We start from the raw sequence: 23,308 nt of genomic DNA on the forward strand, positions 1-23,308 counted from the left end.
ATTAATTAATAATACAATTAATAATTAATAACAATAATTTAGAAACGCACAACGGACATTAATTTCGACCAGTTTGCATTATTGCCTCATCTTCTTCGTTACTGGTACCGTTACCGGCCAGTCGGGATTACGCAAGTCGATTGCAACAATGCAGTCGCGCTTCGCGTGTTTGTTTTCCACGGAGAATAATCGACTGTCACCCACACAGCCCGGTATTCGTTCCGCTTCGGACAGCGAGAGGATATAATTGCCCATCCCCCCTCTCTCTCTTTCTCTTCTATTTTTATTCTCCTCCGCGTCGACCAATTAACGTCGGCTACGCCGATCACGCCCTGCACAGGTTTTTCCAGTCTCTTCCTCAGTTGGAAGCAGGAAGATTTTCCCACTTTGCAATTAACATTCGTCTCATTCCACGCTCTCATAAACCGCGATACGCCTTCTTGTACGAATTGTTGCCTTCTTGTTCGCGAATTCACACGAGTGAAACTCCCGGAGTCTCTCGGTGGAAGCAACGACCGAGATGCGATTTCAGGTTTATGTGGTAAATTTAATGAAATGAATATTATTATCGAATTAATGAATATTATTAAACGAATATTATTATTGTCATTTTCTCTTTAAATTCTTTCGTCCTTCTTCACCGTGTCCACATATAGCTGCGTACTTATTTCATTAATTTTATTTTATTTTTTACTTTCATATTTATTCAACTTTATTTTTCTCCAACTGTTTTTTAAATTTATCACGTAATATGCAGAAATATTCTCCGTAAGAGTTAATTTGGGAATAACTTCTGCAGACTTGATTACAACTCCTGAAATGTTGAACACGCTCGTGAGTTCAACAATATTAATGTTCCGGCAACTAGCAGCAGCAGCAAAGTTAAACGAGTACTCAACTTGGCGACTTGAGCGACAAACGGGCGCCTCGTTGTTACTGTAAGAGAGATGCGGTCGAGTACAACAAAAGCAAACGTCTCTCGCATTCGCGCGATTCTTCTCTGGCACTTTGCGGCCCACGAGAATTTGCGGCATTGGCCGCTCCGTTTCTGCAGATGTAATTCATTCGCGGTTCACGCGCTGCTGGATGACGAGCAACTCCGTGTCTCGTCTCTAAAAATACCGTTGCCACACGGTTTCGACCAACGACACCCGCGCATAAGGAGGCGAGGCCGCAAGCAAGCAGCAGGAAAACGCTACAATGAAAAAGCGTCGTCTAGACGGACACAATAACGATCGCTCTCCCACGTAGGGGGAAGGGAAAAGAAAGTGCACTCGTTAACTCGCGGAAAACGAGCGAGCTCCTTCCTCTCGTTCTTCGCGTAGGCCTCGCGTATCGCACGCTCCTCGTCCGGCCATGACGACGAGACCGAACGAAGAGAAGCCATAAATCTTGCAATAACCATGCCGTCGTTTTCTCCCGCTTGCACTCTTCTTCCACCCTCACTCTCCCTCCCTCTTTTTCTCTGTTTCTTTCTCTTTCTTTTTCTCTCCTCGCTCCGCTTCGCTTCGCTTCTCTCATCCGACCATCAACCGCGTCGATGAGAGTTCGGCCAACTAGGCTGAAGCTCGTTCCACTAATCAATCGAGTCAACTGCTCGCAACACCCCCGCAATTGCGCGACGTGTGCGTTAATTTACTGCGCTACTTTAGTCTGACCTTGTGGGGCCCCTGCTGTCATCATCATCATCGTCGTTGTTCTCGTCCTCATCATCGAAGTCGTCGTCTGCAGCGGACATAAACCTAGTCGGTTTTTCCGTGCGAACGATCGCGAAAAACCAGTCCTGTCACTCCTTTTTCCACCCCGCAATTCCATATTAATGATGCATCCCCCGTCGCGTCGCTGCATGTGTGACGCGCCGGGACTTTCACGAGTCGTGTAATTTTCTCGGCATAATTCGCGCGGCGAAGAAACGTCTCTCCGATAAGCAGATCCTCGTCGTTTGCCTGGCGACGGAATAAGCATACATATTTGCGCAGCTAGGACAACATTCTAGTGTTTGGCGAAGAGACAGCCGTAGGAATCGAGTGGAGGAGAAAGAGAGATAGAGATGAAATGCTATGTAAGTGCGCTTCGTGAAACTCGTGCGAGTATACGCGCACTGTCCTGAATAGTTCTCCACTTTCGGTCAGCAATTTTGCGAAATTGAAAAATTTGCTTGCACTTGGATTTCAGTTCTCGTTAACAGCTTTCAAAATTTACGTTGATCATTGAGCTCGGTTCTCTTCCGTTTTGCTCGTCGGGGGAAAACGCCGACTCGCGTGAAAGCGTTATCGTTTCCTCCTTTGTCGTTCTCGCCGTCGTCACGTCTACGAAAAGTCGTCACCGAGTTGCCTCGTCGTCGTCGTTGTGTCGCGCTCTTGACACGGCCCGGCGTTTTACGAGTCTCGAGAAACTAATTGCGTCGCACGCGGAAAAATTTACGGCCAGTTCGCACCTCGCGCGCTGAATTATCGCTGGAACGCCGTTATTATCATTGGAATGAGTCGCTATCTGGAATGCCGGAAAGCAGCTGATGGTTTATCGCCACTTACGAAAGTAAAAGGGGGAAAAGGTGCTTGCGTTGTTTCCCGATGCGTTCGATAGGCGCTTTTGCGTAACGCGAAAGTGTAATGTGCGCTTAGCAAAATGATGTGACTATTTTTAAGTGACGCCGGCAATCTGGCGTTAGGGAAAGGGTGCTAAAACTGCATTCCTTGGTTCATATTTTCCAATCATTTGCTATCTATTTGTCGTTCTAAAATACTCCGTGGCTTTGAAAGTGCACTTCGTCAACGCCCATCGCACATTTTCTATTTCAATTTGCCAATTTGCACATTCCGCGTGCGCCCTCACGCACGCACGCATGCAAGAGGCACGCCAGACTCAAAACGAAAATTCAACTACCACCACAGACACACTGGTGGTGTCCGGTGAAAATTTAGCCTGCTACCTCGGCGGCGCGGCTATTTTCGTGCGGTTGGCGCTCGGTCAGATCCTCCTGCTGCCGCTCAGCCTTGCGCTTTTATCTCTTTCCTCTCTATTTTCTCGGCTACGTGCACAGCGCCTCGCGGGAGGAAACGCCTGGTTTCCTCGGGAAAAGCGACGCGGCCTTTTCGCGAGCGAGCGGATACGCACTTACGCGCCGCGTGTGGTCCGCAGAAAGTACACGCTGGAGCGTGGAGAACGAGAGGATGAAGCGGGAAAAGGGTACCTTCAAAGAAGGAAGACGCTTCCTCCTCTCGCTGAATTCCGAAGACGATGACGACGATCGTCGACGATCTCGCGCGAGATATGTCGTCGCGTTCGTTTTACGCAATTAGTCGCGAGTGCGAGGACGGAATTACGGCTCGCGAAAATTGCCCGGAAAATTTCCCGCCCCGGTAACCTAACCGACGCGACGCGATGATGGGCGGACACGCGGCCACGGGAGGATGTACGATGCGTTTTGTCGCGAGGGAGGTAAAACGGATCGGCGCGACTATTCATGGCCGCCATAAATGCGAACCGTTTTTCCCCACTGAATCTGTAGCGCATGGCGGGTTTCTCATGAGAAATGCACAGATTTGCGACAATTAAGATACCGCAACGACAAAATCTCGAGTTGGACGAGCGTGATAAGCGAATTGATGCCCGAGCGATATCTTCCGGGCGAGCTTTTGTGGAACTGTGCTTTTCAGGAAAGAAGCTTTAGCTTGAGTTATGGATTTAATTGTAGACTCGGGTATATCTCGTGCTTTCTGTTGCTGGCTGTTTGCTCTTTTCTGTCACCTGGAGAGTTTTCAGATGGATTTTAATAATGATATAAAAGCAGAGTGTAATAACGAGACAGTAAAAATTAATATTATCCCGCGGTTTAATTAAATGTTTCAAAGTAAAAGAAAACACGAGAAAATTGAAAAGTTAATTAATTCGCTAATATAATAGTATGCAGTTTGGTGATTAAAATTATTTGAAATTCCATGTAATATTATAACTCCGCACGAGTTCATCCGACATATGATAATTCGTCAGATAAAAGCGCTATTTCTACTTTACAACAATACGTTGTTTCTGCTAACGTGATTCCGGATCTGATGAGGTCATTGCCGTCGCTTTTACGAGGGTGTCAGCTGGGGGAGGGGGCAACTTTATTAGCCTCTTATCGCCGGATTGGTATAACGACAAAATGTTTATTGTTTGGCCGTTTCGCAACTGTCGGAGGGTTATCGCGCCGCGTGTTGGAATAGTCGCGATAGAAGGCGCGATGCGAAAAAAAGATACAGCAAGGGATGCAGCATGTGCAACGCGCTTCGAGCTCCTAACAAAAGTATCTAACAAAGAGCGTAGATTGCTAGCTGTATGCATAGCAGAAAAATTATATTTGTTGGTCATTTTATCTCTCGGCCAAAGATAAAGGTTGCATAGAAATTGTCAGGAAACTGATGATCTCTATTTAGCCGATATCTTCGCATTCATGCAACTTATCGTTATCTGCGATTGAAGAAAGCAACGGGTTCTATCTTTTAGAAGCACAATAAACTGCTTTTTTCTTAATATCTTGAGGCTAATGTTGCGAGATATCATTCTTATCGGTATTCGCTGTTACTATTGGCGGCGTTCCGCAATGATATGGCTACATTTTGTTATAAGCTTGCAAAGTTGTTCTCTTTGAGGAGGAAATTGTAACTAGAAAGTTGGGAATTGTTTTTATTATTGGCGATACGATTTGCAAACCGTTTATTTGTAATATTGAGCACGCGCACGCGTGACAGAGCAGTATTTTCGTTGCAATTGAACGAGAGCAGAGATGATAGAGACGACGTAATACGCATAAAAGGGGAGCGAGCGGAAAAAATAATCGGCGGTAGTTCAAGAGTATCGTTTACATTAACGAGCCACCCACGAATCCACACAAAGAAGACTTCGCCGGCTCGCACTCACACCAGCGCGAGCCTCGGTGCACGTCAGTCGTAATAAAGTAATTTATGTCGGGCGAGATATGAAAGTTGCGCGCAAAACACCGTTAACCCTCCGTACGACATCGTGCATGCTGTTTGATTGGGTATAACACGATACCACGCGTATTTCAAGCAATCTCGATATCCCGCGCGCAAAGCGGCGTATCTGCATACGCGAAAGTACTCTTGCAGCTCAGCAAACAGTGATACGATTGCGATTGTTCTCCATTATCTGCTGTTATCGTCGCGACGTATGCTACACATAAAGCTCCTTCATTTTTCAATAATTATTCTCGATATTATTTTTGTTTGATTAATTAATACAGATATTCGTCTCTGCTCGATGCAATTAATTTTTATGCTGCATCATTCAGCTTTATTTATACCACAATTAATCAAGCAAGAAAATTATTTTGAAAAATTACGAAATTATTGTATGGATATTTATTCACATATTTATATTTATTCACCTCGGCTTTTCTTGCCAAGAAGAAGACATCATCAGATATTATCAAACTTATCTGAAATGATACAATTATCGATTACTTGAACGATTGAGAATTTATTATTGCGTAAGTCGTCACGTGAGAATCGTCTCAAGCTCCATGTATATCACATTACACCTGTTCCCCCCTTTTGGCTTCCCTTCTTTTCGGCTTAACTAGCCACTGCGTCTTTCGCATCGTCTCCTGCGAGGATATCAATCCTCGACGCCTTATCCGCTGATTTCTCAGGCCCGCGGTGCGGAACGTCACGGTTTCGTCCACGTTTTTGTCCCGGCGGATGTCCGTTTTCCACCCCTAATTTCTGACAAAGCGTGCGGCCTCCGACTCTCCATCCTCGGCCTCCACCTTCGTAGGTTCTCAGGATTTAGTGGCATCATCCGTCCAATTAACGTGGCCCACGGCCGGCCTTCTGCTATGCCCTTCTGCCTTTCTGGCTTTCACCCCTGCCTCAGTCCCATTCCCACTTCCACTTGGGAAAACCAACGAGGAGTACAACGGTAATTCAATCCGCAGAGCTGAAGGGAGACCGGCCGGGGAGCTTTCTTTCTCCTATTCTGACTGTCTTTGTATGCCGGATCTGCAAGAGGATCTGCACCGCCCTTCCCGATAATCACACGAAACTTTTATCGCTCCTTGAAGCAGCAAGCTCGTTACCGCGGGCGTAGGGGTCGATTAATCGAACGTAAAAGCGGCCGTATATTTAATAGGGTGGCATGCCGCGCTATTAATGACGCGTGTCAATCTCGTTTCCTGATCGTCCAAGTAGTGATTCAATCAAATCTGGCGTCTGTTGTGTTCCACGAGTTTACTCCACTGTGACAGTTCCGAATGGAAAATGCCATGGCTTTTAAATTGTTGAAAGAATCACGGAAAGCAGAAGGAAAAGTATCGCGCGCTTGGCACTCTCAGAAAATTTAATAAAGAAAATTTTTGATTGTATGAATATATTTGCATTTGTGCACGACGTTTGGACAATCGCTCGAGCGCCGTCCGAAGGCACAATCACAAGAAGAGGAATATATCTGCATTAATTTACGTATTTACTTTGCCGGGTATTGTGCATCGCGCAGTCGAAGAATTATTTGTCCGTACGATGAAGTCACAATAGAGACCATAACGTAATAAAGAAATTAAATCAAGTACCTCTGCGAGGGATTCTTTTTTTCAAAAGGGACTTTTGCTCTGGCCAGATTATAATCCGAGCTGAATTGCAACTTTGGCGATGCGCGCGCGCGGAATAAAAGCTTTTTTAATGGGATTTGTTCGTCTTATATGTACCACCCTGCCGCGCGGCAGAATAAACATTTCGAGACGAGAGCCGCAAGACAAATACGAAAATAGAACGGATGATGGCGAGCGGTCGGGACCAGGCTCCCCCGCGGCTTACTGGATTTAATTAACAATCGCCACTTTTTACGTGTCTGCATCCTTTCCCCTTGCTCCTTCTTCATTGTCCATTTTCCCGCACGTACGGTACGTTCTCGCGTGTCTTCCGGTTCTATTCCGCCGGGCGATGGGCTTTATAAAATATTAAACGCGGCATGACGGGAATATTTTTTTCCTCCCCCTTCACCCTCCCTCGTTAATTCTCCCGCGTCGCTGTAGAAAAATAACCGTACCGAAATATCACGTAACGGAAGAATTTAAGCCGGCGGGACGAGGTGAGGTGAGGGATTTGCGCGGTCGAATTCGAGAAATCGCTGCGACTCTCACCCATCCCCAGAATTTTTATTACAAAATTGTATTAGAAACTTTTTATTACAAAATTGATTATCCGTAGGGAACGCGACACGTCGGTGCATCATTCGGTTTTGTCAAGTGACGGCGCGCGTCTTGCAACCCTTTGCCCTTTGCCTCCTCCAGGGAAGATATACCGAAAACCCCTCGGTGCCCTCGAGGCCCGTAAGGTCCATGATTAATCGAGCGAGACGTATGAAACGCATTTTCGGCGTCACGGTGTCTGCGTTTCACGCGGCAGCATTGAAAAGCGCGGTTTTCTGTTCCTCCGATCGGGAGGAGACTCCATCGGCGCAAAAACACGACAGGAAATACGAGTTCCCATTTTTATGTCGCTGGGCGCACCTCCCGTCCCTCTCCTGCGAGTCTCATTTTGATTAAGGACTCTCAAGACTTGGCAAATGGAGTTCGATGCGAGCTTCTCTCAACAGTCTATGGCTTCCTTTTGACGATCGCATCAAGTGTTTCGGTTATATTCGCATGGAACGCAGCTGCGAAGATCAAAGTGAGGGGAAATGATGAAAGAAATTTAGTTCGCGTCAGACGAAATTGGATATAATTCAGATACAATATTATACATGCTGATCATGATGATCTCAGAAGATGGAGATGCTTTCATCAAAGTTCTTCAATCTTTTAAAAGCCTTTTAAAAGTAGGCACTTGTACATTTGCAAATTATAAATATTCTAGAATATTAGATAGAATATTAGATAGAATATTAGATAAAAATAAAAAGATTTAATTTTGGTACATTCAGTGCTTTATTTCCTGACATTTAATAGCAAATATGTCCGCATTGTATTTATTATAGAACTGAATGTATGTACATGCGTTAGGAACACCAGAAAGGTCTCTCGGCGCGAGGGAACCTCGCGAAATCGAGACGTCGCACGCGTTATCGCCGTCAGGAAGTTCCCCGACAACGGTTTCTATCAGGCGAACGCGCGCCTCCTCGCCTGCACGTTACCGTACGACGCCTCGACGAAGGGGGACGACAACCGGCGTCGGCGTCGCGAGATAATGTCACATTCGGGCGCCGGCTCAGCGCCGCTCGCACGTTCGATTCCGCCGAACCGGCGCGAAAATGTCGCGCGGTTGAAATTACCGGAGGAGATTGGCGCCGACCGCGTATGTGCTGCAACCAGGAAATTAAACGCCGCCCGTCCGGTTTTGTTGTTTCCGATGAGAAAAAAGAGAAAGAGTGCAGCGCCGATAGTGGATCGCGAGTGTTCGTGATGGATACGCGGTCGAGATGTATCGATAATCGAACGCACGATTTAATAACGTTGATATCTGGATGGCTAAGAGGTAGTAACGTTCAGTTTCTCCGTGCAATTTCGATATTACAGATTTTTGATAGAAATCTGTACGATTTTTTAAATGTCGTTATAACGTTAATTATTATATTTATTATTTTATATTTTTATATTTCTCGGCGCTCTGTTATTTATTCGACAATGAAATTTCACTTAGTATTTTATTAAACAAGAATATAAATGAAGTGAAACAAGTGTAATGTAAAAACACTTTAATAATTCCATTTAATTCCATTAAGGATTTTTCATTCGGAGCTGAACGCGAAGCGTGCAATGTTAATCAGAATTATAAAGTAAATGTTGGAACCGATGGCATGCTTTTAATATACATTCCCATTTTTTCCGATACAATGATGGAGAGAGGGACGACGAAACAAAAAAGTACCGCGATGTGGGTATACAAGCGCGCACATCATTGCGCATTAATGCGCTGGCGAGAGCGCATTGTGCATTATACAGCGTGACATTGTGTTCTCGTTAACAATGGCTGGGTGTGGTAGAATCTCGATTTGGCGGGCCATTTTTGTGGAGTTATCAGGTGACGTCTGTATATGTGCGCGCCTGCTCCACAGCGACGCGGACGTGCCGATACGCTTTTTCATTATTCGCTCGGTATTTTATTCAGTCCCTTTAATTGCATTTCTAATTGTTGGCTACTTTATGCCCGACATTCTTGATGCGTATAGACATTAACGTTCGATTACATTCTAAAGGATTACTAATTTTAATTGTCGACATTTTAATGTACCTACATTAAAATTGTTAATTACGTTCAGTTTATCATGTGGAATAATTTCAGGTAATTTTTGTATAATTAATTTCAACGAGAGAAAATACTGTGATGTGTCAGTTTGATAATTTCACGAAATTTTCGGCGTTTCTTTACGCTGTCGCGAATTTTATAATATTATGTGTTATTCAACAAAGGTAATTTCTGTGAGATAATTGCAATTTGTTTTTCTTGAAAATGTTTCCATTGTATTTAAATGGGAATAGTTAGTAGATCTGTATTTTCTCTGAGAATTTTTAATTTTTAATTATTTATTTAATATTAAAATATTATTATTATATCACTTGTAGACATATGCATGTTCTTTGATATTTTTTTGTACTATTTGTGTCTGGATAAAATCCTAATAAAGTCCTAATTTTAAAACACAGATTTCTCGTCTTCTGACACTTTGCAAAAAGATTTTATTATCCCGACGTCATTTTTATTAACTTATCCAACATCTTTATTACTTATCTCATTAGAGATTATAAGCAAAGAAAGGAATGAAAAGTACATAACCCCAGTGTAAATGGAATATTGTAAAGTTTCAATTACACAAGTTCCAACTCGTGTCATAAAATCTTCATCAACTGTCGCTTACTCTTGATATTACGATCAATCTTCAAGATCCGCCCAAGAAATTCTGTTGATACAGACTGAAAATTGAAGTCTTGATACATCAAGATTTTAATTATCCACTTAATCAACCGCAGCGTAATAACAACGTAATAACACGAGTAATAAAACATCAATTTATAAATCACCACGAGTAATAAAGCCTCACTTCACAAATCATCACGATTAATTAACGAACTATCAGCTACAAATTATCGTGTTTCATGAGAAATCTCCCTACAATCATCACAAAATCACAAAAAGTCTCGCTTGGGGATGCAGTGGCAACCCTGTGTGCAACCCTGCCAATAAAAGGAAACACTAGTTTCGGCGCGGATTCACCGTACGTACTTTCTATCGGTTTGGTTGCGAAGAAATGGGGAGGGGAAGAAGGAAGGGTGGCAGGTCCTTGTACCTTGTCCTTGCTTCCGCCCCCGCCACCGCTCTACGTGACTCAATTTTCCGCGGAGGAACGTGCGGGCACGTACGATATATACACGTATATATTGTGCATAAAGCCCGTCACGGCCGTGCCCCATGCATATTTAGAGCAAACAAACGCCGAATGAAGCGCCGGGGCACTTTTCCAATCCTTTCCGCCACCGTTGTCATTGTCTTCCTTCTCCTCCTCTCCCACCCTCTCCTTCATCGTCTTATCCTCTTTCTTTTTATCCTCCTCATTCACCTTCTTATTCTCCTTTTGTCTTCCTCTTCCATTTCTTCCTCCTCCTCCTCTCTGTCTTCTCCTTGCCTTTCGGAGCCGGTCCATTTTATTCGCGGGCCTTCGCTTTGCATTTAAACACGCAGTTTATTTAATTTATGCGGGTCAGACCGGTACTTAGAAGCGCTCGCGCGTTCACGTACGTGTGTAACCGACATACCCATCCAGCCGGTCGAGAATAGCCGCTAACCGCGCGTTGCAGCCCTCTCCGACACTCTTCCCCTTCCCACCACTCATCCCTAAAACTTTCTTCGTTAGAGGCAAGCACCTCGTTATTGCCTCGAAGGGAGGAACGATACGACCTGCGGTCGGATGGACCGAAAACTGCCCTGCGTCTGCTGGAAATTTCGCGACGAGGTGCGGGATATTTCTATGTGCAATTTCATGTATCATATACATAGAAGTTGTATGATTTTATGTGGAAGGACATGCTTACAATTAGTGGGAAATATATTTGTTGCGTAATTGTTGATGAAGGGTTGTCCCTTGTGCAAATTTTGTCCGCAACGTTCTCGCCACGCGAAGGGAGGTTTGACACCGGAGTTTTTCGTTTTCCCTCTTATCTCATCCCCTGGCTATTTCACGAGTTGTCGGGAGAATGTTCCCGCGTGTTCGCGACATTTCAACGGGGAAGTAAACCGCATTGCAGAGGTGTTACGGAGGACATCGCCGCGGGAATGCAGGGGTCTTGGGAAGGGTTCTGGTTTTTGAGGGTTGCGAAGGGAGAACGTAAGGAGAAAGAGGTGGTGGAGATGGTGGAGGTGGTTTCATCGCGCTGCTCGTTACGTTCTCGCATTGTCTCGACTTGGGTTTTACGAGGTGACGGAAGGCGAGGTGGCGGTGCGGAGGGCGACATTAAGAAGAGGGTCGCGGCAGAAGGGTCAGGGACGAAGGAAAGGGAAGTCTAGGGTCGCTGGCGAGGAGAGCAGCAAGTTTACACCTACCCACTAATTTTATGAGGTTAGTTAACTCCCGTAAGAAGCTTACGGACAGGTTTATATACACGGACTTGGTAATTTCATAATTTAAATGAGTTCCGGCGTCGCGCCGACTTTTCTTTGTTCGCGGTCATCTCTATTTCTCTTGTTCCCGCATTAGCTCTCTCTCTCTCTCTTTTTCATTTTCTCCTGTTTGCGATTCGTCCTTTCCCGAATCACGTTATTCGGGATTCGCTTCATGGCGAAAGCGCGCCCTCGGCATTTCGCTGTTTTATGCGCGATCCCCCATTCAGGCTCTGACACGATGAAAAGCACACGCTGACTAGCCAATGAACCGTGAATTGACTTTATTTCTTGTCGGCGCGATGTCCCGGGGCGTTTAAGTCTCGCAACAATGAGTTTCATAAAAATTTCACTTAACGTTTTCATAATAGTTCGATGTAACGATAACTCTGTTCATGGTTGTAATAACTGCCGCCGAGGTTGCAATCGCGCAATCGTATCGATCACATTTCTCTCGTGTTTGTCTTTTCGCCGTGTTTTACAGCAGGAAATAAAATGAACCGTTCAGCTGCGAATCAAAACTACAAAACTGCCAGAATTAAAACTGAAAGAAATTTTAGATTGCAATTTTAGATGTTAAATACAAAAAACAATGGTTATTAAAACGCATAATATGCACGTCTATCGATATGTACTCTAAAGCGAACTTCGATGCCAACAATCGCTCGACTTCGCGGCAAGATTCAAGCGCGAATGTTCCGAAAGTTCGGCAGATCGATCGCGAGGACCACCTTTTCGCCGTCACCTTCCGCAAAGTTCATCGCCATCTTTGGCGCTCATTAGACGTAACCGAGTTAATTCTCACGAGGTATACGTCTCTTGCCTCGACGGCGAATTTCCATGCAAATTCATCGGGACGGGCGTTTCGCAGTAAAATTTCAGGGCTTGCCCCGTCGCAATCCTCTCCCTGTCCTTCGCCTTCCGCCGTTTCTTTTCTCCGTTCACCCTCTCTTCGCCGAAGCCGTCTCCTTCCCGAAACTTTACGAACTCTCCGGTTCGTTCGAGTCAGCTTCTCTGCTGGGAATTAACCGGGCAACATCCTATTAGCAATAAAGCGTGCCACCGGAACTGTCTCACTCCGGCTCATCTATACCTCCCGCGGGTGGACCCTCCGCCCACCCCTCGTGAATCCCTTGCTTTATCCACCCGGTGAAACGTATTTCCAATTTTCCCTGGAAAGCGCGCCCTACCATGTATACTGATTCACAGCCGGATTTCTCGCGCCACATTAAATCGGACTTCTTTTCATCAGTTGAGAAAAAGATCACGAAGACATGATTGTTTATTCAAGTAATGTAAGGAATAAGATTGTTCTTATTTTTCTTTTTTCATAAAAGGTATTAAAATTTGTTCTTGTGGATTATTTAATATTTTATATGTCGTCTGTGCATAAAATACATTGCCGTATTTTGTTTTTATAATTTCGGTAAAAATTACTTTCATCATCGGTAATCTTGCGATGAGTTTTTTTACTGCAATTTGCATTGCTATTTCCATCAAATTATTGTGCTAACTCGTGCCGTTTTCACGTTCGTCAACGCGCGATTCTTATTCCATATAATGTATCGTCAGACTCAGTCTTGTTCTTTTTCTCGAGAAAAAAACTCATAATTCCTTGCCGCGACATTAACGCCATTTGATTTTGCATTCCAAGGACAGTTGCCAATTTGCAAGGTGGTTTACATCTCTTAATCCTAGTTCTTTCACGGTGGCATTAGGGTCTAACGAGGCATTGTCGCCGCCTTACCGCTCGGGGTGGTACCGAGCTCCGAAACTTTCCGAGACATTAAGGACACGAACGAACGATAAAGCGCGCGAATTATGTCGTAATTATGCAAAGCGAAATACCGAAGCGAGAACGGCCGACATTCGCCTCCGTCGTTAAAGCTTTTTCGTGAAACTTCCTTCTCGCGGAGCTCGAGCCGAGGCGGCTGCCCGACGTTTACGGCACCCTTATCTGCCGTAATTATCGGAATAAGTAATGAACACCCTTCGATTATCGCATTTGCATATCGTTCGCCTCCTCCGTCCTCTCCAAAACGGTTTTTCGACGTGACGCGCAAAAGGAGATCAATTATTGTAATTACTAATCGACTTCAAGTGATTCCAGGGAAACCTCTTCGAAGCATCTGGTCCGCATGTGATGCGGATGCCGCGTATTCGAGAGATTTAAGGTGACTCTCACGATTTTTTTTTATTTCGTCTCGGAGCCACCAAGGCTTTTCGAGGCTTCCCTCGCACTTCATAATCTCTCGGTGAAGTTCTTACGTGCAGTTTCTCCCACGATGGCTGTTCCTCGGCCGTCCGTAAACAGTTTTTATTTACGAGAACGCAGTCATTTTTGCGGCGCTTAAAGTGGGGCCATTCGCATGTAAATCGCTTCCTCCGCCGTTGCGGCGCAGGACGACAGTCAGCGAGAGAGATATGCTAATGTCGCTAATTACTGGTAGCGGTAGGATTACATGGCGACAGTCTCCTCTCTTTCTCGCCCCCGTCCTCGGGAACATCTCCGTTCTCCTTGCTTGGGGCCCTCCTGTCTTTGTTCGCGCCCTCGTTCTCGCCCGAATCTCCATTTGCGAGCGATTGCACGTGCACCGTCACTCACTCGGCACAGGATGTGCCGGTTTATTTGATATTCACGGGTTATTACGCGAAAAAATGAGATTCACGCGAGTAATGTCTGATAATTACACGCGGAAGAGCGGAAATACCTCAGGTAATACAGGGTCAGCTGGAAAGCCAATTTCGGGATATTTCCGAGATTGCAAATTGCGTTTTTAACAAGATAAACGGTAATAATGGCGTAATTGCTAGGTAACAACACGATCATTACGTAATCTTCTACTCATGTACGGTCTTCACGAGTTTGCTCCGATTTATTTCAACTGACACCTCATGCAATTTCACGTATCATGAATACGCAAGTAAAAAAGAAATATATACGCGTGCTGTGACCGTTTTCATTATTAACAATCCGTCACACAAAGGATCAAGCGATTTCTTACGCACTTGAGAAGAAAGACCAGACTCCCTTTTACCGCGAAGGTCCCGCGCACAAAAGAAATCCCGGCCGGGTGGATGAAGAAGTCCGTCGGCGCCGTTCGCGTCTGCGACGTCGAGCAGTTAGCGTGAGAGATATGCAAATATCGCCAATTACCGGCAGCCGCAGAATTGCACGCCTCTACTCGCTCGTCACCCGAGTTCCTCGTCTATAATCCTCGCTCGAGCCTCCACCTTGAGGTGGTTCCACCTCCCGCCTTGACACCTTCTTCGGCCGGCACATCCGGCTGCCGATGCCTTCCGAGAGACTCGGTCTCTCCTACTCGTCGTCCAGATAAGCAAAACACCTCGTAACGAGCAGTCTCGTGGAGCACTCGAGACACTCGTGACACTTGCCCTCCTCCTCCTTCTTTACCATCATCACCACTATCACCTCCTCCTCCTCCTCCTCCTCCCTCCCTCCTGCTCTTCTTCATCACTTTGCTTGGGGAGCAAGGAAGAGGATTATCCTTCTTCCTGGTTCGCCGCCTCCACGACGACAAAGCCTCCCCGAGGTCGGAGGTGCCGACTGATAAGAGCCCGGAATTACGCCCTATCGCCGTAGCTGACGGCCGAGAAGCGCGAACTGCTGATAGCTACCCCGAGACACGCTCTCCCGTGGGACGAGGGGCACACCCCCCGTCTCGTGCTGGAGAAACCTACTCAGCCTGCCCGCGTAATCGGAGGTAGGTGATGCGAGCTTAACGATCGTGCGGGAAAATTAGAGAAACGAGCTAGGATTAGCGATAGGAGACAAAGCTGCCACCAACAGCTGCTATTTGTCCTTCTTCCCCTTACCCCCGAAGCTTCATTTCTTTTTCTGAATTGTCTATCAGTCCGCGTATTTGTTTGCTGGATAAAACTCATCGTCGTTACGGGCTCATTATGGTGTATCGAGAGCGTGTATCGTGACCATTGTTTCACTGGTCCAGATTACGAAACTGATCTGTGATAAACGCCGCGAGGAACGGCAAAGCATATGTCGAAGTTCTCTCCATCTCTTTTCTCGGCGCGCGAGTTCGTCGGAACGCCTAATAGAGACAATCGTATCTCGCCGCGCGATCTATGGGGCACCCGCGCGCATGTACGAGGGTGAAGAACTGTTATTATTACGAGATCGTAGCGGCAGTACGGGGGGCTGTAATCATTCCTGTGCGATGTGCATCCATCCCGATCGCATCTCACAAAGAATTTTTTTCTTTTTTTATTATTTCTTCCAGATTGTTAACTGCTAATCAGTGTTAATTTCCTCATTCTTGCTGACAAACGCTAAGCACGTGCGCTTCTGGCATTTCTCTGCTGCGGCAGGTGACGCTTGATGGTCACTATGAATTATCACAAGAGAGAAAAGAGAAAAGAAACAGAGAAAGAGACAGAGGAAACGCAAGATTCTCTCCCTGCGTGTGCGCGCGACAATAAGTCCCACGTGCGTCGGTGTACACATGGTTATCGGCGAAACGAGTGGCGTAGACGGCACCGACCGTTATTACGGGGTCGTAACGAGAGAGGGGTTCGCTTCTCGAATAGCGGAGGGGCTATTTTTGGATGGGAGAAGACGAGCCGCCCGGTCAGAGATCGTCGAGAGATCGCGCCGAATTAGGAGGGACTATTTTCATTACGTGCTTTAGCTCTCTCGATGCCTCACGAGGAGGTGAGGAGGCTGAGGGAACGATCCCGAACCCCGTAAGGGATGTTTTGTCCCCGACCGGCCAAACGGTCTTACCTGCATTTACCCCCGCTGCTATCTCGCTTCCATTGTGCCATAAGTTTGAGCAAGTCCGGCGGACGCGGGAGATCCTGGGGAACAAAGAAACTTCTGGCGAGATGCGCGAGCGGGGTTGGTGAACGTGCTGCTTCCTCGTTTTTACCGGCGGGGGAAAACTGCGGCGGCGGGAGCTTTTAGCGTAACCCTTTCGCGCCTGACTCTTAATGAGTTATACACAAGAGGGAAATTAACTGACGTATATTTTATAAAGCTACGTAGCTACGCTTATGAGTGGGATGCGTAAAATGTGATAAGATAATTATTTATTAAAAAAAAGAGCAACGAGGAGAGAGAGATTCATCTCAGAGATTGCGATCTTCATGATGGAGATATAATTTTAAATGAATATTTTAAATTGTTATAATCTGAAGATTGTGTCTCTGTACAATAAGTTTAGTATTACGATACTCAGTATTATGGCAATTATACAACAATATTCTCTTCTTTTTTCCAGGTAAGCCTCAAAGATGATTTTCGACAAGATTGATTTCGTGTCTACAAGTTGCGTGGTGAGTAACTGATAGAAACGAGTGTTGACCACTAGATCATGAACTCCAAGATCTCATTTCGCTGAAGAGGCTGTGTCCAGCTGTTGCTCATGACACACTCTCGGTGTCGTCCTCATCGCCGAGAGATCACTCCGTTTTTCGTTCCCCTTCTCTTTTCTCTTTCAGCTCATCGTGCACCACGTCTTCCTTGGCGATGGTCATACCATCCCTTTCCTGCTGTGTCTCATCCGTGTTCCAGGCTTATATCCCTTCCTCCTTCTCTCTGTCTTTTTATCAGGACAGATCCTCCGGGTATCGCGGATGTCGCGGGCCCCAAGCGCGCGCGAGCGCGTGGTAAATCATCCACGGGTAATCAGGCTCCCTTTGTGCTGTCAGAGGGCTGTTTGAGGATCCTGCGTTCCATATCCTTATCCGCTTAGCCAGGCAATGCCCGTTTCCTTTGTTGGACTTCATCCGGAGAGGGGCATCTGCTCGGTGGCGGCCGGATCTTCGCGCGCGAGCAGGCGGGAGCGTTTTCCTCGGTCGCTTATCGGTTTACGTGCGTTTGCGTTCGCGTAATCCGTTTTTGATTCGCCTCGGCCGGCACACGCGTCTACTGCTACGCGGTATCGATAATATTTGAGATTTATGGGGTACAAGCGTAGATAAAGCAGAGTTTCTCTCCGAGCGTCTAGACGCAAGCGCCCGCGAGCTGCGAACAGCGTGTAAAATATAATAGCCCGATTTTCTTTCTTCGCTTTTTTTTATTTTCTGTGATACAGAGTAAGCCTGCACGTGCATAATCGCCTTCTTCATTAATTTTCAGCACGCTTTCTATTTCAGTATTTCGATTTGTGGAGCGCAAGTGTTCGAGTCTCTTACAGCAGATATGATACGATTATATGATACTCGGAAGCCGCGAGTTTCTCCTCATTTAAAAACGAGGAACTATAAATTGATAGCGCAACGTAATAGCTTAATTTTTTAAACGCGTATTATATATTAAACGCGCGCAGAATACTCGCGTACAATTTCTTATGTCATCCATTCAAAGTTATTTCTGCCCAATGCAGGTAACAGAATCGTGAGTTGAGAAATGCAGCCGTTAATACCGTCCACATAAATTATTACCAAGAATAATTAAATTTTCAAGTAACGAAAAGGGAGATGTTATTAATGATGGAAAAGACAATGATGCATTCACCGTTTTGTCGCACAATTTTGTCACGACTCGGAAAGGAACGTTCCATTCACGTGAATGGATGCAACGCAAGGTCGCAGCTCGCATGGAAAATCACTCTTCCGGTTTGTATTAATTTATTTTGTCGCGTTTTCCCCGACACGCTGTCGCGTATCTTGTTTCTAGTTTACGTGGGCGAACTTCGTGACTAATCAGTCTACGGACCTCGTCAGCCGGTCGTTCACCCCCGCGGGTTCGCCGACGTGCATTAGCATTTCCAATTTTTGCGTTTATTGGTGAAACCAGATATCAAGCTTGTGCTCGCTAGCGCGCTGATATTCGACGTTGCTGTGTGTGTGTTATTCATGTCGAAGTGACTTACGGCTCCATTGATCGAGTTATATACGAGAGCATGCGAGTCCGAAAATATACCGATATGCCCTCTTTGATTGCGAGTACCGACTGCTGAGAATGGAGCGTCGTAGATCGTTCACTGATCTTTACTCGTAATCATCTTTCATCATTTATGTTCATTCATCTCCCTTTATCTGTCCTGGCAACTCTTCGTGCACCTAATATTATAATAATTCGTTACGAACTTGTTTTTTCATTACGAAAATAAGTTTATTAATTAATTAAGAAAGAAGTTGTCATGATTTTCAAATTTCTTCAAGAGTAAGCTTCGATCCCGCTTGTCTCCATTAATACTTGTAATAGCTAATTAACGCCTTTCAATATGGCGCTCCATGCAATTACGAGCGTGATTCGAGATGGTACCGGGGCGCATCGGGAATTGGTCTCGAAAGTGCAACTGCGGTGGAGGGAAGGGGGAGCAAGAAATTTTCTCCGGTCCGCGAGGTCTCGCCCTCATTTCGCCGGACGGCGGGGGAAAGGAGAAGAGAGAGGAGAAGAGACGTGGGGCAGAAGGGGAGCAGAAGAAGAAGGAGGAGGAGGAGGAGGAACAGTCAACCGAGGTCTCTGACCTTAAAAGTTGCTCCGGTGCAGGCGTCGGTCGTTGCGGGGCCAGAACGGCGGCAAGAGGAGCGGGACCGAGAGGAGAGAGACGGAATGATAGATCGGCGAGAGACGGGGGAGGGAGAGGGGGGCGGTTTCGAACGGGAGAGAGTGCAAGAGCAACGGAGAGCCACGCTCGTTCATTTTTATCATACACGCGGCCACGCCGCGAGTATCAAACCACACCTAGCCGTTCCTTCCCCGTTCCCTCCGTTTGTGTTATCCCCCTCTTCCTCCTCCTGCTCGTATAGACACTCGAGCCCGATCTGTCAGGTAGTCCCGTGATACATGGGCATGTGCACGTAATAATATCGCGTGGCAGCCCGCGAGATAGCGTGGCGTGGGTCGACAGACAGGGAGTGCCATTCCGGATCGCGCGCGCGTCAGGTCTTCTCGCTCCTCTTCCTCTCGCAGCGCGACGAACCGCGGCCCCCTTTCCTCTTGATCGACCACGATCCTCTCTCTCTCTTTTCGTCCCATCCTTTTGCCTCCGTTTCGATCTCTCTTCCTCTCTCTCCTTTGAGCCTCTCTGGGGCGAGCTTGATTATTGTTACGCCAAAAATTCGCATCGGCAAGCAACAGGAGACACGCTGTCGAAACGAGTATCGATCGTATTGTGGCACGATCTTCGTGCTTTTGAGATTTTTCGCGTAAATTTCACGTGTGTATACGAAATTCGCGGAGAATTTGTGAGTGAAATGAGTACAACAGGTCGCAGATCTATGATTGGCAGGAAGGGATGAAGAAATAATGGAGAATGTGCGTTGCTTACTTATGCATCCTCTATATTTATTATCTGTTGTCAGTTTAATTTGGTATCGATATCGCTTCAGGGTGCCAAATCGATTATTCCATTTTCCGCAAAGCTAGTGGCCGCTTCGTCTCGCATGTCGGGCCAGAAAGTAGCGGAGAATAGCGAAACGCGCGATTTACATTCGAGATGCTGCGCACTGATGATCAGAAATTTATTTATCGCTATTGAAAAACGCTTTCGTTCGAGGCTACGAATCGCAGCAACGCGGCTCGCAGGATCGATGGTTAATAAACGTCGCGCTGCTAATTCGCCGGACCGACGACCATCGCTCATACCACCTCGTTTTATGACTTTAGTGCACGGCCGCGCTAGTACCTGCTACTCGACCAGCTGCATAATTACGCGCGGAAGCTCGTAAAATTGTCGACGACGTTGCTCTCGCGACGGCACCGCGAACGCCTCTCGCATTTCCTGCAGCCTGACCGCGCGTGATCTTTTCTGGCTGCAAGCGGTGTGTCCAAGCGTGTCCAAGTTGCCGATTAACGCTGGATAATATTGCCTTCGTCGTTGTGGTTGTCTGATTTCTAATTGGAGACTTTATTTCCTAAGGATTCTGGCAAACAAAGTTTTTGTCAAAAGATCCTTAAGAAATGAAAGCTCTTGGTGGAACATCAAACGTATATATTGGACTATGAAGGCAATTAAAAATACTATCAAAAATATTATAAATACTATATAGGAATTATTGACATTAAAACACTATAACGAACACTATACACTAATACGAAATTCCGAAGAGACTATTCCCTCCCTTCCTCCACAAAACTAGTCATTAGTGTAATCGAACATTGATTTCGTCAAGTAGTTAACAACTATGCAATTCTCCGCGTGCGTGCTTGCGCGTGAAATTGCCTCTGAAATTGAACCAGAACAGCCGCACCAATCTCTTTAACGTACTTAACGCATATCACGCGCGCATACCGCGGCGGTCGCGTCAGAAGGCGGAAGATTAATGAATCGAACGCGAGCGAGTGTTCTCGCGCGAGCGCGCGCGGATTCCGTGGGATCTATTCTCTATTTTTTCGCCGTCGCTATTAGTACGCTCGCGAAAAGGACGATCGTAGACGAGCATCGTCGGCGGATCCAACGATCATATTTATTACGAGCTGTCCTCGTCGTCACGCGACTGCGAGCCGCTGGCACGCCGCGTTTAAGACCGCGCGCAATTTACGACGTACGGAGAAATCCGCGATGGTTCTTGCAACGATCCTCGCGAACGCTGATCCAGATCCGGTACGGTCGATCGATGGATCGTTCTCGCGAAATCGTCGAGCGAACGAATTAGTAGTCTGCCGCGTTGTTCGTCGTCATCCTCGCGACCGACTGCTTGCATCAGCTGGTTGCATCGATCCAACTGCTCCTCGTGAACTTGCAAGATTCTTAAAGAGAGAGGGTCTCGTATAATTGCGTTTGTACTGACTGTTCCAGGAGGAGAGGTCAATATCCTGAGAGGCGAGATTATCGATTATTTTAAGCAAAGATGATTATATAAGAAAAAATGCATTGATGCTGACGGTGGAATTTATAAAAATTTATAAATTATAAAAAAATATGACGCTTGAGCAATAAATATTAGAAATACTACCACCTCTCTTTTATTAGCATTTTGCAACTGTACATTCAAATACCTCTATCTCGGGGACCGTTCGGAATGGAATATGCGTTTACATGAACATTTTTCTTTAAACTGACCGATGATTGCATCATCTTCCAGAATATTGACCTTTCTTTCTGAAATTGTATATCGCTTTTTTATTAGACCTTTTCCAATCAGTTTTTCATTAATTTTATCGCGATGCATCCAAGATACAATTTGATGATCAAAATTTACCAACATTATCATTAACGATTTTGTATTTATTATGTTGATCGAGCTGATCTGATCTCTTTGCTAAATGTGGGAGTAATAGCTATTTGCAAGTTTTTAATATGTGATATCCGTTGCTGAGGTAGACTTTCCGCGCAGAAGCTTTAAACATTTTTCCCTCCCAAATGATTCATTACTCCCCGCGTGCGAGTGCAAGTTAATAATCCGCATTTCGCGCAAAATTCTTTATTGAAAGCACGTGCGCGCGAGTCAGTTTATTACGAACACAGATTATGACTTTACGACGCGTACCAAACGCCAATCACGTGCAATTGCCCGCGAGCCGAACAATCTGCGCAGGCCGCAATCAACTCACGGATAAAAAACTCGGGGAAAACGTTTACTTCAATTTCGCCGGAGCGTGCTTTGTGCCCGCGTTATTCAATATCCGCACCGCGGGAGAGCGTAAGCATCGAGAGCATCGGCGCGCGAGTCCCGTTTTACGCGAATATCGATTATTATTAGCCCGCTCTCTCGTGCTCGCCGTTTGTATCGCCAGCGCGAGATAAAACGCGCGCCATTCCCGCCGGCGAGCCGCTAAAAATTTCTTTCCGCCAGCGAACGCTCGATAAAGCGCAACCACCACCGCCGCGCACTCGCTCGCCTAATTAGCGATGGAAACGTTCATTCCGCTTCCTCGTTCTGCATAAATGCCAGCCGTGCCGGTTCGACGATCCCAGACGTCGTATCCTCTCCTTTGCGCGCGATCGCGATTTTCCTCGACACGAGAGCGAGGCAGGCAGATCGCGACGTCGCGTCGATCGACAAAGCGGATCGTAATCCGCTTTGCTCTCGGACCCGCGTGCGAAGGAGGCGACCGAGATAAAGAGAAACAGGAACAGAGGAGCCGCTCGCGACTCGCTTGCTTCATCTCCCGTGTCGCTTGCTGATCCGCTCGTATACTCCTCGCTTCCGCCTCGCGCCTTCCCGTCCCGTCGTAAAAACGGTGTATCGCCCTGATCATTTGAATTTCCTCTGTCACCGGTTCTTCTGGTACTCTCGGCTGGTATCGGTCGTTTGCGCCTCGAAGAACCCTAATTGACTTGAGAGTCTTCTCACTTTTTTTTGCAAGTAATTAGTTTGCGCGGAACGTCTCTATTGAATATTATTTAATAATGTATATTTTGTCTATGTGGAGATATTCACGCTTGTCGAAAGTATTTAATTTATCTGTCTAATTATAATGAGTTTCGCTGCCATTATTCTCTCGAGGCCGCAGAGAATGTTGTTACGTAATTTCAAAGTGCAGCATTCCAGCAAGTTGTTGCAGCGCTTCATAACGCGAGCACTCCCCAGATGAAACTTCACTGCAGAAATACAGATAATGATTAAAGATATCGAGCGACCGGCACGTTTACTGCAGTTAATTTGAACGAAGCAATTGCGTTATCTCGTTTTCCATCGCGTTCCGCCAATAGGGAAGTCTCCTGCGTGGATTTATCCGATTTCCGGTGCTTTAACGAGCGATTACACCTTCCGTTGTTTTCGCGCATGATTCGATACAACCTCCCTGCTCAGAGTAACGCGAAATTATCGTGTATTCTCTCATTTCT

The 23,308-nt window shown here is 46.2% G+C and overlaps 1 protein-coding gene across 5 annotated transcripts in view; it reads left to right on the forward strand.

The window, feature by feature from the left end:
- The window catches only part of LOC105279610 (headcase protein), a 142,534-nt gene that overhangs the window by 90,319 nt on the left and 28,907 nt on the right, over positions 1-23,308 (forward strand). Inside the window, exon 1 of one of the 5 annotated variants that reach the window (XM_011339487.3) lies at positions 16,822-16,901. The exons of 3 other annotated variants lie outside the window; for them this stretch is intronic. In XM_011339487.3, the coding sequence (XP_011337789.1) occupies positions 16,860-16,901 (42 nt within the window). In that variant the 5' untranslated portion in view covers positions 16,822-16,859. Of the gene's footprint in view, positions 1-16,821; positions 16,902-19,450; positions 19,834-23,308 lie in introns of those variants that run through there. One more of the 5 variants, XM_026972743.1, reaches the window with a different exon arrangement.

This window comes from Ooceraea biroi, chromosome 9, assembly GCF_003672135.1.
Source record: "Ooceraea biroi isolate clonal line C1 chromosome 9, Obir_v5.4, whole genome shotgun sequence".
NCBI classification, from domain to species: Eukaryota; Metazoa; Arthropoda; class Insecta; order Hymenoptera; family Formicidae; genus Ooceraea; species Ooceraea biroi.